This window comes from Apteryx mantelli, chromosome 14 (assembly GCF_036417845.1).
Source record: "Apteryx mantelli isolate bAptMan1 chromosome 14, bAptMan1.hap1, whole genome shotgun sequence".
Taxonomy (NCBI): Eukaryota; Metazoa; Chordata; class Aves; order Apterygiformes; family Apterygidae; genus Apteryx; species Apteryx mantelli.
The window spans coordinates 14671020-14688300 of NC_089991.1; the positions used below are offsets into that span (position 1 = coordinate 14671020).

Consider the following 17281-nt stretch of genomic DNA (forward strand, 5'->3'; position numbering starts at 1 on the left):
TCAAATGCCTCTCTTTGTAACTTGTCATTAAACTCCTACGAGTATTAAAATGGAAAAGAGAGCACGAGAGACAGCAAGAGAGAAATGATTGTCAGAATCCAATTTGCCTCCACACTTGAAATGCACTTATATTTTGGAAAGGGAGATATGTCCACACTGCAACTTAAAAACGTGTTTACGATTTAGCAGAAACAACCAAAACTCTATAAAACAGACCATAGAGTGGGCCAGCAACTAAGGTGTTTTAAAATAACTTTTTGTCCTGAATGGAATTTTTCTAAGTCCCACTTTTGGCTGTACAACCGATTTGAAGAGAAATCCAGTTCTTGCTTCCTGTGTGGCTTTGTTTCTTAGTTCACATAGTAAAGCCAATAGACAATATTGAAGAAGGAAAAAACAACAGGGAAGAATATGCGCGACCATCGATCTATGGCATTTACATCAGTCAAGTCAGGGATGGTAATTTTCAGTTGAGATGCACGTCTCCGTAGCCTACTTTTCTTTTGTGCCACATGTCGCTCCAGGGCATTGCGACCAAAGCTGTGCCTGGGCAAGCCAGCTTTCCGGTACTGGATGCTTGACGTATCATAGGCCAACATAGTGCTTCTAGGGTCCCCAAGCCCCATCACAGCCTCGGAGGCAGCCATCTCATTTTTAATTTCAAGCGTGCTCAACAAAATGTTTTCATGTGGATCCATCTGTAAGAAATAAGGTGGCAGACTTAGCAAGGAAAGAAAGGAAGTCCAAGCAGTAACAAACTGAAGACAGGTTGACAAGGGTTAGATCTAACATCACTAATTCATTGGACGTAAGTCTATAAGACTTTAAGCAAAGTCATGACTATATTTTTTGTCATTTATTTGTAAATCCAAGGAGCAGGAAGGGCAGTACTCTATAATGGAATAAAAGGTATTTCCCTGGGCCCCACATTTAGTGAGCAGAAACAATACCTGGCAATGGCGTACATACTAATTGCCTGAAAGGGCGATTCCACCACAAGGTGGGATTCCTGGGGCTAACATTTTACCTTTCTGCATTTTTTGGAGGGAGGTCAAATGGAAAAAAGGATTTGCATTATTTTGGCTTTGCTTCTTTCAACAGAAGCTTCTGCTCTAACAAAAGCTCCAGGTAACCCCAAGGAGTTCTCAGTGTCTCTATAAAATGAACCCTGGAGCACTGCACAGGAGAATACACGTTTTTAATCCCCATATTGTAAACCAGACTGCTGGTTACTCAGGGAAAGATAGTGGCATAGTCTAACTATATCTATAGGGAAACTCCATCTCTAGTGCTAATGAATTTCATAAATATAGTGCATACTGTGGAGACCTGAATGCTAGAATAGAAAAGGCCTGCAATTTAGAAGTAAGGAAAAACATATGCATATAATTCAGAGTGTAATCACATCAAATGCGCACTGAACAGTTGTTTCAATGAGTGGTTTCAATTACTACACTTTAAAAAAAAAAAAAGAAAAGGCAGTTCAGTGAAAAATATTAATGCAATGTTGTAAATAAAACTTTAGACAATTAAGAGGATTTCAAAGCTGAGGGACTAACTTCTGCTCTTAGGTTATCTGGAGTAGATCTGAAGTATGGTAGGAGAACTTCAAAATATTCCATTTATAGAAAACAAATAGAAGGTCACCAGGGAGATGCACACTTTCCTCAGCCTTCCCTCTAAGTATATACTTTGAATTGTGTAATTAAATAAACATTCTTTAAAAAGCAATAATGGCTAATGGGAAGCTAATTAAGCCCGCTAACTTCAGTGGTGGTATTGCAGATGTACTCCAGTCTAAAAAAGAGACAAAACTGTCCCAGAGTTCCTTTAAGGATAACTCAATCACATTATCCATTTACCATGTACATAAAATATATACTATGATTATTAATAAAAGTACATAAACAGTGACTTTTGAAGATTTCTAAATAATATTGCATTAATCTATTTTGTCATATGTAAAACACAGCAGTCGCCTGGAGGTACCTCACTGTGCTACCCAATATAGTATAATATTTTCCAGTATCAAAAAAAATCATGTAATATTTCACATGCCTTGATGAGGCAACTGGGTGGAAAAGGGCTGCTTTTCAGTAGTATCCACCGCACCATATTATGAAGTGGGAAGACAGAAACTTCACAAAAGTGCTTTGAACCAACTGAAATACTGCCATTTGAGTGATTACATCTGTTCAGGTGATGCATAAAAACTAGTATCTTTGAGATGCCAGATTTCCTTTTTTTTCCTTTTTTTCCCCCCTCCAACCTATGTGAGTTTGCACCCCTCTAGGTTCAAAATATTTTAGTTTTGGACTAAATGTAATGACAATATGAAACAGCCACAATCACCTATTTTTGCTTGTTTTCAATCAAAACCATATGAAAACTTTGAATTTCCTAGAATGTTAGGGTAATTAATCTTATTTGAGAAGCAGTGGAAAAATGGGAAAGTTGGGCTGAAACTCAAGACAAATTCCTTCCAGAACACTGTAGCATTAAATTAAAGTATGGTAAAGAAATAGTAGGTTGTAGCCAGGAAGCCCACCAAATCAGTTCTCATCTGCATTATGCAGAACTAAGGCAAAAAAGAGTTTTATGCTATTGTAATACAAGCGAGAGTAAACAAGAAATACAAAAGCTTTCAAATAGATCAGTGAAACTTCTCCAGAGGGCTTGCAAATATTTTCTTATAATGAGTGCAGTGGTTTAGAAAATTATTAGAGATGTCTGGGGGTAAGACAAAATTGTTTGACATTTTTGTCATAAGACCTCAGACAAAAAAATGAGACTTTTAGTATCCTGAAAATAAAAGCAATTATAGGCACTTGGCACACATTGACCCCAAGAATGTTTATAAACAAATAGGGCAAGTATCTTACGAGGGGGGTGCAAAGCCATTTAGAAACTATGTTTTCCACCATGTCACATAGTCTTAGCAAGAGAAGAGACATGTTAGTCATAATGACATTGGGTAAATTTGACATAACATCCACTAATGCAATGATTTTACCCCAAAACTTAGAGCTTGGGTTATTTTCATCTCAAAGCTGTGCATTCTAAGATATTATCTTTGGGAAGATTATGGTGCTTACAAATTTGTTCACATCTTAAGTCTTCGGATGAATCTACTCTAAACATTTTATGCTTCTGATCTGCAATGACAATAGAAATTTGAGTGCTCCTTACAAACTTGTATACTTTCTATGGAACATCAAATACAAGAAGAGCTATTAGTCAGTTAGACTTATATATAGAAATGTTTTAGTGTACAGCTGACATCTTTCCTTCAGTGAATGTTTTGCTTTGATTCCTTTGTTACTGCTGCTTACAATAAAATCACTTAAGCAGGAACCTGTACTTGGTAAATTCGCTAAGGCAGCAAGCTGCTGCAGATATCTGGTAGACTTGGCAGCAGTTAGTAAGATTAGTGATGCTGGCCAGAAAGAACATTAAGCAATACACTAACCTATCTTCTAGGGGAAAGGGTCATCTTCTGCACATATCACACTGATACAACATCAGAATTGGAGCACAGCATTTTTCAATATTCCAAGAATTTTTCATAAGAAATAACTCAAAATACAGTAGAAATTAGTGATGGGCGAACCTTCAAGTGTTTGAATGGCCAGGAAAGCACCACAAAGTTCAGGTGCTTCTCCAGCACTAATCTGACCTTCCTGCATCCGGAACAGTGGATCAACCATTACAGGAACTGTATTTTTTGTGGTATTTCAAATCCCCAATCTGAAGAACTCTCAAAGTTCCAATCCAGAAGTACAAGAAAATGTGAAAATAAAATAAATAAATAAATAAAGAAGTTAACCTGATGTTACAATCTCTGACAAAAGGTTCATTGTCAGATTAGACAGAGCTGGGAATGTTATTCCCATCAAGCAGGTTCGCCCAACTCTAAATAAAACATGCTCTTGTAACTAACTAAGTGAAGCTTAGATAGAATGGTAATGAATTACATTTACTATACAAAGCACCGCCCATTCAAAAGGATCCCAAAGCGCTTTACAAGCATTAGAAAGAAGAATCACTTCACTTGCCAGTGAAGTGCAATCACCTCTGAGGTGAAATGTGGTGACTGACAGTACAGAACAGTACACTATATTTTAGTAGAGGAAATGAAGAATGCTATAGCCAATTGAAACTATGGGGTGGGTGAGTGGTGGTGGGAAATGTTAGGTAAGCAGAACAGTTACATAAATCAATCTTTGGCCAGATGCTTGGGGCTGAGATGTCCATTCTATAAAAAAAGTGCCATGGGATCTTTAATGACCACAAGTGGTCAGGACCTCAATTTTAAGTCCCTGAGGATAAAAAAATATTAGAAAACAGTGAAAGATACCTTTGTTGAATACATTTCTGGACAATGATATGTGCCAATTATTCTTCTGTCCTGTAAGTTAATAAAATCAAGACCAGTTTCCTTAGAGATAAGGTAGCTATTATCTTTCATTTAAAAATTAAAGCACTCTAGGGTATTAATAGGACAACTAATTAAAAGATACAGGGACCTCTAAGCCAACAATTAGCATAAGTATATTCTGGCTTCAGAGGTGCTATTACTGCCTCGCCCTGCTACTCAAGGTAACATAACTTTGTGATGTAAATGTATTTTTTCCAACTGGTCACTGTGACCAAGGAAGATATGATGATATGAAAACAATTGTTGAAATTATTCTGGGGGAAAGTAAGTGTAAAAGTGGTTTCAAAGGGAGGTGGAAGAAGGTTAAAAAGATCTCTTGGTGCTGAAGGATTGTTCAACCATAGAACTAGACTCTTCATGGTGAACAGGAGAGTTCAAACTTAATGGAGAAATTCCCAGGGGCAAGGAAGGAAGGGAGGATGTGAAGATGAAGAAAAAGCAGCAGCAAGTGCCATGGAAATAAAAGGTGAATGCAGAAGTGGAGGAGAAGTGACCGGAGCTCAGTAAACATGCAAGAAGTTTTTTTTTTTTTTTTTAAATCAGTCTAAAAGGTGGATGACAAAATATATGATATAAAATGATATTCACTCATAGGTCCAGGTCAATCAGAGGAAAAGCTGACTCTGGAGCCCTGAAAGAGGCCATGAATCAGTCACTGACCTTTTTGATGGCCTCAAACAAAGGGAATACAGAGGAAAGTGTAGAAATGTTACCATTATATATTCTTCCTGCTATCTAGAAACTCCAAAATGATGGCTATCTTGAGGAATTCCTCTTACACAACACATTAGCAACTATAAAATACAATGAAATTACAACTCCCACATACCTACACACATAAGGAATCCTTCAAGGGTGGTTATTTCTCTCAAACTACTAGCATCTAATAAGTCAGTATCTTGGTGATTATGTTCCACTGTTATGACAAACACAGCTTTATAGTAGGAGGTACATTTGTACTGATGAATTGAAAAGATAAAATATCCACACTTTTACTTCCTCATATTCATTTTCACCTATAAGCTAATCTTCAATTAGAAGCAGGTACTGATGGCTCATTTTAATGCAAAATGAAACAGAAGCCATGGATAAAATAGACAGAGAGCTAGAATTTCTGACTGCAAGATCTGGTGAAACAACACAGTTGAAAACTCCATAGAAATAGCAAAGTTTGTTGAGTAAGGCTGCCATTAGCCAAAACCAAAATACAGTGAGGTAAGCCAAAAAGTGAGAGCAGAAATATGTGGTTTATTACAAAGATTAACACCTGAGATTAGGTCTCAGCATTTATAGGTTCCATGAACAGACATTCTTAAGAATGGAAGAAACAGAAATAAAGAACCCTTTAGCAATGAAGACCAACATATATGCCTAGGCACATAATTTAATTTGTTAGAGAGATAAAGACCTTAATATTAGCTATAGCATACTTTTGCACCCCTTAGCAGCTGAACTTTACTTGGAAAACCCGTAACATCCTGTTCTTCTCTAGTCTCAGTAAATCTAGTAAGACTAGCTGAAGGTCCGAAGTGCGCTTCACATGTAAAAGGGATCTTCCAACTCATCAGCAAGGTTTGCCTTATTGATTAGGAACCACTGATCTAGGGGGACTGCACTGACTACCCAAGACAGTGCATGGAAGGAAGATAGGAGTGCTGACTAAGCTACTGCTAATTTCACTCTGGAAGAAAAAATTAATGATTTTCAAATGGCCCCTGCCTACAGCTATACAGACATTTTGATGTGAAAAGCAATTCTACTGAGATAGAGCTCTAAGAACTCATAAAACAAAAATGCCTAATCTTTCAAAACATCCATACATGAAACAATGTCCTTAAGAATGTAACAAACACTGCATTTCTATTGTCTGTACAAAATAGAATTTGCTGCCAGCACTGAAGCAACTGTTTATAAAACCACATCACCATGCATTGGCTCAGATTACATTATACACCTAAAATTTGGGTCAGGCTGTAAAGCATGAAGTCAGAGGAGAGAAAAATGCGGCTTGCTTATGATTTCAGGTTATTTTGTTCAGTTTCAGGTCAGAAAATACAGAGAAACTTTGCAAATTCAACTGGAAACTTTTTAAACCTAACTTTTAAACTGACTTTTTACCAAATGACTTTGACCTAATTTTTTAACTTTTAAACATGAACTTTTTAAAACCTAAAATTCTATGCAATTCTAAGCCCATAAAGAATTTTAAAACAAGAAAGGGAGAGAAAATGCAAGGTCTAGACACTGAGCTTTAACACTGCTGTAACTACTTGTAATTCAATTCCTAGGTATCCAGTTTTACCCTCTGATATATGTGATTTCTTGATCATCATCATCAGTTACACATCAGTACCTTAGTCATAAGTATTCTAGGATTCTGGAGAAAGGTTGAAACGTATACTTTATCATCCATTACATATGCACAAGATCTATACTTCAGACATTGCAGAATAAGTGGCCATATAAAATGAAGGACAATAAAGTGTCTTTGGCTTGACGACATGCTTGAATAAAAATCGCGACATACAAACTTATTCAAAAATTCTGAACCAAAAGTAAATAAATGAAACAGGCAAAATCAGGACTGGTGTATGCATTACGGCACAGAAGAGGGAGAAGAGTGAAAATGGCATACTGGCATCCAGTCCCATCCTCAGCTTGAAGCTTACAACAACCATCTTGTAAAATACTCCAAAAACATCTCTGGGCTTTTCGGAGTGAAGGGAGATAAATCACTTTAGCCAACCAAGAAAGAAAAGCAGATTATATGCTGTGATTCTGTAGAAAAACAACTTCCTCTTTCTTAATTCTGGCTAAGATAATTCAATCCAATGCAATCTCTAGTAAAGTGGAAGGAAAAAATTATGTTAGCAAGGCTTTAAAGTTGTACATGCAATTGCCATTCTAGTGCAGCAAATACAGTTGACCACAAACAGTAAACAGGGCTCTGCTTCAGGAAATGAGCTACTTTAGGACATTACATAAGCAGATGCATGAGTTTAATAGGACTTAAACACATATTAAAGTTAACCATGACTTCCCGAACTGTGATCTAGAATGAGACTTTCACTCTTTATCCAAAACCAGGAATAAAGTAATAAATAAAAATATAAAGCACAAGAAGGAAAAAAATTTCATTTTCTAATCCCCAAGAAAGTATCATAATGGTGGAATTAAATACTAGTTAAGGTGAATTCTAATAGGGAAGCAAAAGGAAGAAAGGTTGCAGATTTCACAAAACTTCATATTGATGCTAGTAGTTGCCCTCCCTTTAAGAAATTTCAGGTACAGATTTTTTTTTTTCCACCACGAGATTGCAAAATCATCGCTCCCCTCAAAAAATTCTTTGCAAGTTATTATATTTTAAAAACCCTTCCTTGAAACATAAAAACCCCTTCTATGTTAAAGATATGTGTCAAAAATTCTTAGGGGGAATGTTGAAAAATTAAAAAAATGAGTCTGCCTGCAGTACCTGAAAACATTTATTTTTACGTGGCCAATTTCATAAACACTGAAAGGGAAGAAAATCAGTCTTTGACTGAAAATAAGCATAAAGCAATTGACTTATGTAGAATTGGAATTTTTGAAATGTTAAATACATTTTTAGCAACATCTTTTTTTTTTTTTTTTTTACTGCTGAGAAATCCAGGAGGAAGCAAATGTAGTTAGAACGGAAGTCTTGTTGGGTACCAATTAATGACACCATTTGGCCAAGAAACTAGGTATTAGGCAGCCCAGATTCTTACTGAGAGATACTTGTCTGATAAAACAGTTTTTATTTATTTGTTGAAATATTGCCCTATTTGCATGTATATATTTAAGTCTTTTGGAGACTATATAAGTGAATAAGACATCAGTATGGATAATACTTTCAAGCAATTTTTTTCTTTAGTGGGTTCTTTCAGAAAGACCTATATCCAGGAGGTGTTCTCTTCCATCTATGATAAATAAGACCAAAATCTCATGAAATTTCAGTTATGCCCATAGGCTGTCCCTATTATAGTGTTTTACAAAATACATTTTAACAGGCATAGCTAGCACCAAAAATCTACTACAGAAAGACAGCAAAATTGCTTATAAGAACTGCTTGTAAAAATGCTTCTCAGTGCCCTCTTTTTTTAACTAGTTTCATGAAAGATGAAAAATACACAGAACATTTGATCATCATCACAACTAGCAAAATTTCTAGGGTATGATTCAGATATAGTTTCAGTCTTGAGATACGAACTAGACAGCAAAAACAAGGATGAGTTCTGAACATCCAGGTGCTTCTCTAGAACAGACTTCTGTAAAACACGTGAATGTTATTTTTCTTGTAGGAAGTCAAATACAACATGCAAAGCACTACACAGCATACATTTGGCAGAAGGGTACACGAGCTGCTGACGGATTAGAAATGGAAGGTGGATTGTATGGCAGTCTACCAGTGTGTCATCCATCTGCATACAATATACTCACTTGGCTACAGGTTTAGGATCATGACTGTGGGGGAGACCAGCAACATAACTGTTGGGCCCAGCTCAAAGACTGACAGAAACAGGCTGCGCAAGGTCCAAGGAAAGGCTTTGGGAGCAATGACAAATGCTGAATAAAACACTGGGGAGAAATCCAGTTGTAAATTAATTCAACAAAAAAACTCTTAGGATCAGACTTTCTAATGTCATCTTGGAAATCACAGGCAAGTTTTCAGTATAAAAAAATGGAGATGAATTTCCAATTTTTGACAATGAATTTCCAAATGAAACAGACTTATTATGAGTTTAGTGCTGACTTTGAAGCCTGAAATACTGCGAGCTCCAAGGCTATAGACTTTGCAAGACTCAGAGGACTAGTCCTGATTACATTAAAAAGAACAGTGTTCTGCTTTAAAATAATCAGAAAATCTGTGGGGGTTTTTTTTTTTTTTTTTAGAATTAGAACATTCATGCATGATTCACTTGTACACTGATAGTCTAATGTTTTGGGGAGAGGCTAACATTTTGTCACTCATTTAGAAATGAGTGACAAGAATGAAATAAATTTGTTGCTAAGAAATGGTTAGTCATTTCAGATTTGTCTCTAAGTAAATTTCTGTGTATGCAATATATTCGGTATCATAGCAAATTTTATATTATACATAAGTTGTTTTGACGCATGCATTCATTCTACAGTGAATAAAAACTGAAATATTGGTTTCTTCCAGACATTTTGGGGGCCCTTTGTGCTTGCAAATTCAAATTTTCTGAAGTTTGATTAGTAATAACATGTTATAGTATTACATACTATATATAAACAATATGAATATATGGATAGCAGAAGAATTTCAGAACACACTTATTTAAAATGAAGGAAAAATAATTTATTGGGAGACATGTTAATCTGTCTTCCAGCAGGTGTGTAACATATCTCTACTTATTTATTATTTTGTTATATATGTGCAATGTACATATGTGGCATATATATATATATAACAGAATCTCACCATAGAACAACATTGGGTTGTCATTCCATGTTGAACAAAGTACACAGAGCACTTACTCTTTAGGAAAAAATGTAAAATGACTTTATTTGGCAACAGTGTGTAGTTTGCTCCTGACACTCATACTTCTATGGAAACAAGAGAAGAATTAGATTACTAACATGCAAATAGGCTAGGTGTTTTTGTAAAACATGACTATGTTCAATGTTATAGAAGTTTCAGAAGATGCATTTCGAGAGGAGTGATCTATTCACAATTAAGAGAGCTATTAGTTAATGAGACCGTGTGTGTGTGCGCGCATTTTTATGTTACTTACGATGATATATTGTGTATGCCTTATGATACAAAAAACCTAGAAGAAATAAAAGTCAAACAACCCTCCCCTACAACAGCCCTCTTCTAACAATACCTAAACAGAATTGGGTTTGGGGATCTTCTCGTCTGGCTATATTACCATGTACTTTAGAGCAAGAGACCCTCCATACAACAACTGAAACTAATGTAAAGACATTTTTTCCTACCTAAAAGCACTATGTATTGAAAGTCCCACACCTCAGAATTCCATGCAGCAAAATATAAGCTAAAATCTTCCATTTATAAAGACCTTTATTCCCAGTTACCTGCAGAAACATTAGAATACTCAGAAAATAAATGGCCAAACATAACATTACCTGAGGAAAATCATGTTGCTTTAGGCTGTGTGACCTTTACTGTTGCACCCCTCAGACCAGCCCAGAAGTGTTACGTTTCTGACAACTAAATTACCAGAAAGTTGGATTCATTTTGAGGGCAAGAGCAAGAGCTGGTATACAGGGCTTTTTATACATGGTTTAAAGATACATTAAGTTTGTGGAGAAGGCTTGACAAGTTTTTTTCACTAGGGAAGAAATTCCAGTCTCTCACACTTCTAAAAAGAGGAAGAGATATAAGAGAAAAAGATCTAGCCTTCTGTGTTTTAATATAATCTTATATCATTTCAGATAGACTGATTTTTAAAACTAGTACCTAAGGAGTAACATATATATTTATATATGTTATATATATTTATACAGACACACACATATATACAGATACATATATACAGATACACACACACACATATATATGTATATATATAAATTCAGGCACAATCCTACCCATCTCCTAATCTCTCTTCTTACTTATGTGAGAAACTAACTCCCAGAGTCTGTATTTCTCCATATGCAGGATTCTGGGAAAGCAGCTAGTATCCAAAAGATTGAGTAGCAAATTGAATTTCCTGACAAACGTAGGTCTTCATAGCCCAGAATGACTGTTTCATTAAATTTAACATACATGTATGCAATACACACCCTAAAAAAATTATATATACTAGGAAGTATACAATTTACACGTCTACATGGATGCACAGTCATCTGCTACATGAGCAATACTTTATTATGAATACTGTTAGATATTTTATTTCTAGGCTGTTGGGCTATTCTGCTCATTAACCTTGCTCCATCTTTATCTTCATGCAAGAAAAACAGAGTCTCCATGGAGTGCAGCAGAGCAACTGTGCACCATCTCCTAATTAGAATGTTTCCACTACTGAAAAGCAGTAAGATTTTAAGGAGAAACTATATTTTTGAAATATTGGGAATAAAACTCTAGGATGGATTTTCTAATAGCGTTGAAGAATTAACTTGCTTCAGTCTAGGTAATCTTACAGTCTGAAGAGCAATCAAAATAACAGGGAAAGCATCATACTTCATAACAGCTACAGATAGACTAAGGAGGGGCAAAAATTACAGGAGAAGGGGTAGAAGTATCTATCCTTCCTCTTATCAGTTTGGGATACTATTATTCTGATTATGTAAATACTCATGACATGAATTTTGAGTTGCCTGAAATTAATTTCCCCCAAATTAAATATAACAATGTATTGTTAATCAAAAAAACCCAACAGCCCAAAGAACAAAAAAGCAGAGGATCATTTTAGACACTACAAATTAGTATAAAGCAAAGGTAACAGGAGTTGACAAACAGCCATCTTCCACATTATAACAACATTTTTATCACTTAGTGCTACCCTAGTGTACTCAATCCAGTGATATCAAGATTCATGAGCACAACTAGGTAACACCTCCTAGCAGGTAACAGTTAGTGCACTCATTATAAACAGTTACAATTTATTTTTAAACAGAAATTGGCTGACTCATGCTCATTCAATTAAACTTCATCAAACACAAAGTTATCTGCTCTGGGATACCAGTTCCCCATAATAACTAGCCAGAAACCCCTTCTTTAGTCCAGCTACATACACTTCTGCTCGCTTCAAAAACATAAATTTGCCTTTTTTGTGAAGCAAGCTTCTTAGTTTCCCCAAATCTGAAAAAATAATATAAACTGCATTAATACATTTTTTGTTGCAACCCAAAGTTTGTTTAATTCAGGGCCACAGCTGGATGGCTGGTTTGTAGATGGCTACAAAAGCGAAAGGGATAAAGTGCTATAAACAACCGGTGTGCATGCATGCTGTTCTTACATTAATTAAACGTGGCACTGCAAGGAACACGGCTGCAGAGAGAAAAGCTCACACACTTGACTTGACCTTTCTTCAGATGTCAGTTGGAATATCACTATGGATCGAGGAAATAAATCACCTTCTGACTGCTTCTGCAAAACGCTGTAGGCTAAAACTGGAACTTTCTCAAATTTCACTCATATCAACCCCCCAGTTTCAACAACGCAGTAAGAGGCCGGCAGAGCGCTCTGTGCTTGCTAGTTGTTTCAATCGCAGTTGTTCTGTGATAATGCAGGAATGTAAATTTAGGAGAAAGGATGAGCTTTCACAATCCATGCCTACTTTCATTACAGGTCTCTCAATAAGCCTCTGTGAGGGGAATACCCGCTGTCCCGGGCTCAGGACTTGCTCCTCATGCTGCTTTAGCTGCAAAGAGAAGGGGCAGGGGGAAGAAAGCTTCCTTTGAAACGGGGACAGTGGCGCATTGTTGAGGCGCCAGCACACAGAGCAGAGAGCACCTGAGATTTTAAACGGACTTTTTAAGAGCTTCATGCTGCTGCTGCTGCTGCGTTTTAACGTGCTGTTAATTTTCAATCCCCTGAATCTGTACACACAGGCATTTTAAAATTTGTCTTTTCTCTAAAAGCTCTTACAGTCATATCTCCCTACGCGTGCTGCACACCAGAAGCACTTCCACCGCTTAGGGTGAAAGGTGCAGCTCTATTTTATTAACGACTGATTCTTCTCAGGTACCTTTGCACAAATCCCTCCTCACTAGGATGGACAAATACATGGTATCTTCAGACAGGTATGAACAAAGGTTGCTGGGAACTGACCTGGCTGGAGGCAAGCCAGCACTAAATCAGAGGTGAACTAAAAGCTTTGGGCAAGCCCAAGCTAACAAGCTCTGCTTCGGAGCAGGGTATACGAGCTCGGGCCCGGAGCCCTGCTAGTGCAGCTTGGTCAGAGAGCTGGGAAGAGCAACCTTGTCCATTCGCAGCCCACCCAAAGCTATTACAAGTTGGCCTGCAAAGGGCACGTGCATATGTCAACAGTTTCACATTGGCTGAAGTAAAACATATTCCTTCATATAATTTCCCTCCTCTTTTTCAAAAGAGCCAGTTAAAGATATGATAGTGGAAAAATTGAAGGAAGAAAAAAAAAAGGGCTTTTCCACTTATTCACTGTTAAAGTGGTGAAGAGAAGCTAGGACGCTGTAACGAGCACAACGCAGAGGGGAAGCGGCAGGTGCCAAGCAGCACCTGCGCTGGCTCCGCGCTGTTTCCAAGCCTGCTGCCTCAGTCCTCTGAAAACGAAAACCACTCAGCTCTTCTCGTCAAACTTGGGCTCTTGCTAGGTCCAAATGTTGCCAGGAAAAACTAAATTAGTAGCTAACCCACCCTGAAGGGGAAGAAAGGTACAATGTTAAGTATAGCTAAAGGGCAGATTAAATTTTTATTTGCTCTTTCCTAGCCATCTTATCTCCCTTGGCAAAAGTGTGCTAAAACAGTGGGTCAGGAGAGCAATGAGTATATTTGTTTCAACCGTCTTACTTCCCCGAGCCCTACAATAATTCTTCTAGAGAATATTTCTATTGTGATTCAAATTTATTAACATGCTGTTCAATCTCATTATTATACTAAATATCCACATTCTCTACTTGTTAGCCCAGTTTCTGATAGAAAAAGTTCATTAAGTTGATGGTTTCTCTTGGTTGTGACTTGGCACTGTGTAGCTGTAAAGCACTAACTTTCAGGCATACTGACTTTGGATACCTTACATAACACAAAGCCTACTGAGTCAAGAATTACTCATTGTTTCAAAAATACACGCAGTTTTTTTAAAAAAAGTCTTTGCAATCAGAAAAAACAACCCTTATCTAAAGATGCAGAGGTTAGCAATGTCAGCTCACATTTATTTAAAAAAGACTGGCTGAATAAATCTATATAAACAGTTTTATGAAAGTGTTGCATAATATGCTGACATATTCTCCTCTTTTCCAGAGGGAAATTCCTGTATTAACGTTCACACTAAGAACAGCGTGATTGTAATATTAGAGATAGAATTTTATTTATGAGTCTTATGTCATCATGTACTTCAGGTATGTAACCTGGATACTTACAGCATCCCTGTGCTTCAAGCTATATTGGAAATTACTAAGCTTCAGTTATTAATACAATTGCATGCACTGTGAAACCACATTCAGTGATACATTTACATTGTGGAAAACACTTCTATGCAGCAGCAAAATCAAATATATAACAAAATTAAAAACTATAAGAAATGTTAATTTACAATAACCACTTAAAATAACCATTCTAAAACTGACCTAACTATAAAAAATTAATTTAATTTTGGAATAATTTAAACATAGCCTGAATAACATGCATGTAAGAATTAAGAAAGATATAGCACTAGAATTCGAAGGTAAGATACACCAAATCATTACACGGTAACACCTCTGTATGGTCTGAAGTCTGGATTAAAAAAGTGCAAGTACCACCTCCTGTGGCTGGCTAATATCCTGGTAAAGAAGCCATTTCATTTCTACGGAAAGACAGACAATTTGCTCCACCCAGAGATGGATCTGTAGCTTTTCTTTTAACAAGAGCCTTGATGTAGGAACTGATAGCAACAGTCAGAGCTGGTATCATCTTTCTGCTGCCTGACACTCTTCCAGTCTCTGGTACTTTGGACGAGGACAGAACACAGCTGCTTTTCCATTATCATCCCCCTTGTCTAACGTACAGCTGGCAAGACCCAAGAAGGATTAGCTTACGGAGGAAGAGGACATAAGTCAGGCTTTCATTCAACGCAGTATGTTTATCATGTTCTTTGCAGTGACAATTCTGACTTCTATTAAAATAGCACATAGCCATAAAGGAGGTTTTCTAACCTATGCAGAATAATGAACACAGAGATATCATTGATATTCCAAAGTATTTTCACCTTACTTACACCTCCAGAAAAGTCAATAAATGTGTGTAGTAGTCTGGATCAAAGGGGTTAGACGAGCGGCTGTGGAGAAGACAGCAATGAATCCAAAAGACGTAACAAAAGCATAAACAGCAGACTGGTTGGGAATTTAGTTACAGAGGAAAATATAGTGGAAAAGAAACAAGAGCTTGCAAATCCTGAAGAATACAAAAAGATGAGATGATGCATCAGACACACCAAAGACAGAGATCAGCATCAGCAAGCCCATCCAAGCCACTGTTTCAAGATGGCAGTACGAATTCGTCAACCCTTATTTAGAAACAGCCAAGGCAAAATTATTAGGTCCAACAATGTAATAGAAAATCCAAAAACTAAGCAAAAAGCCACCTTAGCTACTAGATTCTTGAAGAAACTTATGGGGAATAAATCTGTACTGAGAGAGCAATGAAAACACTATTTATTATTATTATTATTTGAACTAAGATACAGAACTTAAGCTAGAGTCTTAAAATGGCTGGGGTCTACCTCAGAAATCCTTCTTAATTGTGCCAGGCTCTACACTGAGATCCTGGTTAGACTAATCACCTCCTTGAAGATAAAGCCAGGCTTTGTAAAGGAGAAAACTAGAAGGGTTGTATCACAGTAGCTTGGGCTTTTTTTCCCCTTCTATCCCTATAAAGGAAGCACAAACCAAAATGACAATAACCTGGAAGGAAAAACCTCACAGAGGCTTCCAGACCAAATCCTTCCAGAGAACATGTTTATGTAATTACAGAATGAACAGATGAAAGGAAAATTACGGATTTCAGTAAAACCTTTGACACAGAGATGAGGTGTTCTGGATAGGTATACAATTACCTGGGGGAATACAGTTAGCTGAATGATATCGTGGAGCCACAGGTTAGAATTTGGCCCCATTTTTTTTCAGCATGTCTGCTAATCATCTGGGAGACACACAGAAAACATACTAGATTAGTGCATTGGTTTCAATGAATAGCAGGTGACTGTCAAACTGAGAAGGCACAAAAAGATATAATAGGATTTCCTTAGCTATAAGGACGGCTTAGGAAAAAATTGTAGCAAACTGAGCCTGAATAAAAGGTGGCATTAAATGTGCCTACAAATGAACAAAAGGATGTTGATGAACTTTGACATTACCATTGAAAATAGCAAAGTCCATAGAATAAATTGCTTTATAACACTGGGTTCGAGTATACATGCCATAGCTTATGACACATATTAGGTCTTCAAGCAGTAGAAATATAATACTCCCAAGTTTACTCATCTTTATATATACACCTGCAATACTATGCCCTTCACTACAAAAAAAGATTCAAAAATTGGAGACTAGCAAGATAATAAAGGCATTTGAAGAAATAACATAAGAGAATAGGCTTCGAAAAGAGAGGTCACAAAATGACGTGAATGCTATCTACAAATAACTGAGAGATGTCTAGAATAAGAAGAAAGCTCAGGTAAGATGACTTATCTGTAAGCAATATTATGACCTTGTTTATAGAGAGAACAATTAGCCTTGAACAAGGCAAAAGATGATTAGCGTTAGACTACAGGATAAACTGCTGAATGCAGCTTGGGAAGCTTCAACAGTGGAATGATCATATACACAGCCACTTTAACCTGAAGTCGCTGCAAAAGAAAAATTGAGCATGCCCACTATGATTTATCAAACATATGATAATATATTTGCTGGTAACTGAGACTGAATCTTCCTTGAGTTTTATGTGCTTTCTGTTTCTCCCTGATTTTATTACTCACATTTCAGAATACAGAGTAAATCAAGAGAGAGGCCCATTTCCCTCTCCTCTTTTCCCCACCCCAAATAGAGCCAATAATCTTTGAAAATGAGGGAATACATGAAGTTATCATTTTATGTTATATTATGATTCAAAAAAACCCACATAAGGCATATGACATGAATACAATGTGAAATTTAACAAAAGAT

General features: G+C 36.7%; 1 protein-coding gene across 1 annotated transcript in view; it reads right to left on the reverse strand.

The window, feature by feature from the left end:
* Nucleotides 1-350: 350 nt before the first annotated feature.
* GABRB2 (gamma-aminobutyric acid type A receptor subunit beta2) overlaps nucleotides 351-17281 on the reverse strand; it is a 174446-nt gene continuing 157515 nt past the window's right edge. Inside the window, exons 9-10 of the mRNA XM_067304604.1 lie at nucleotides 4358-4408; nucleotides 351-698 (exon numbers count right to left, since the gene is read on the reverse strand). Of these exons, the coding sequence (XP_067160705.1) occupies nucleotides 351-698; nucleotides 4358-4408 (399 nt within the window). The remainder of the gene's footprint in view (nucleotides 699-4357; nucleotides 4409-17281) is intronic.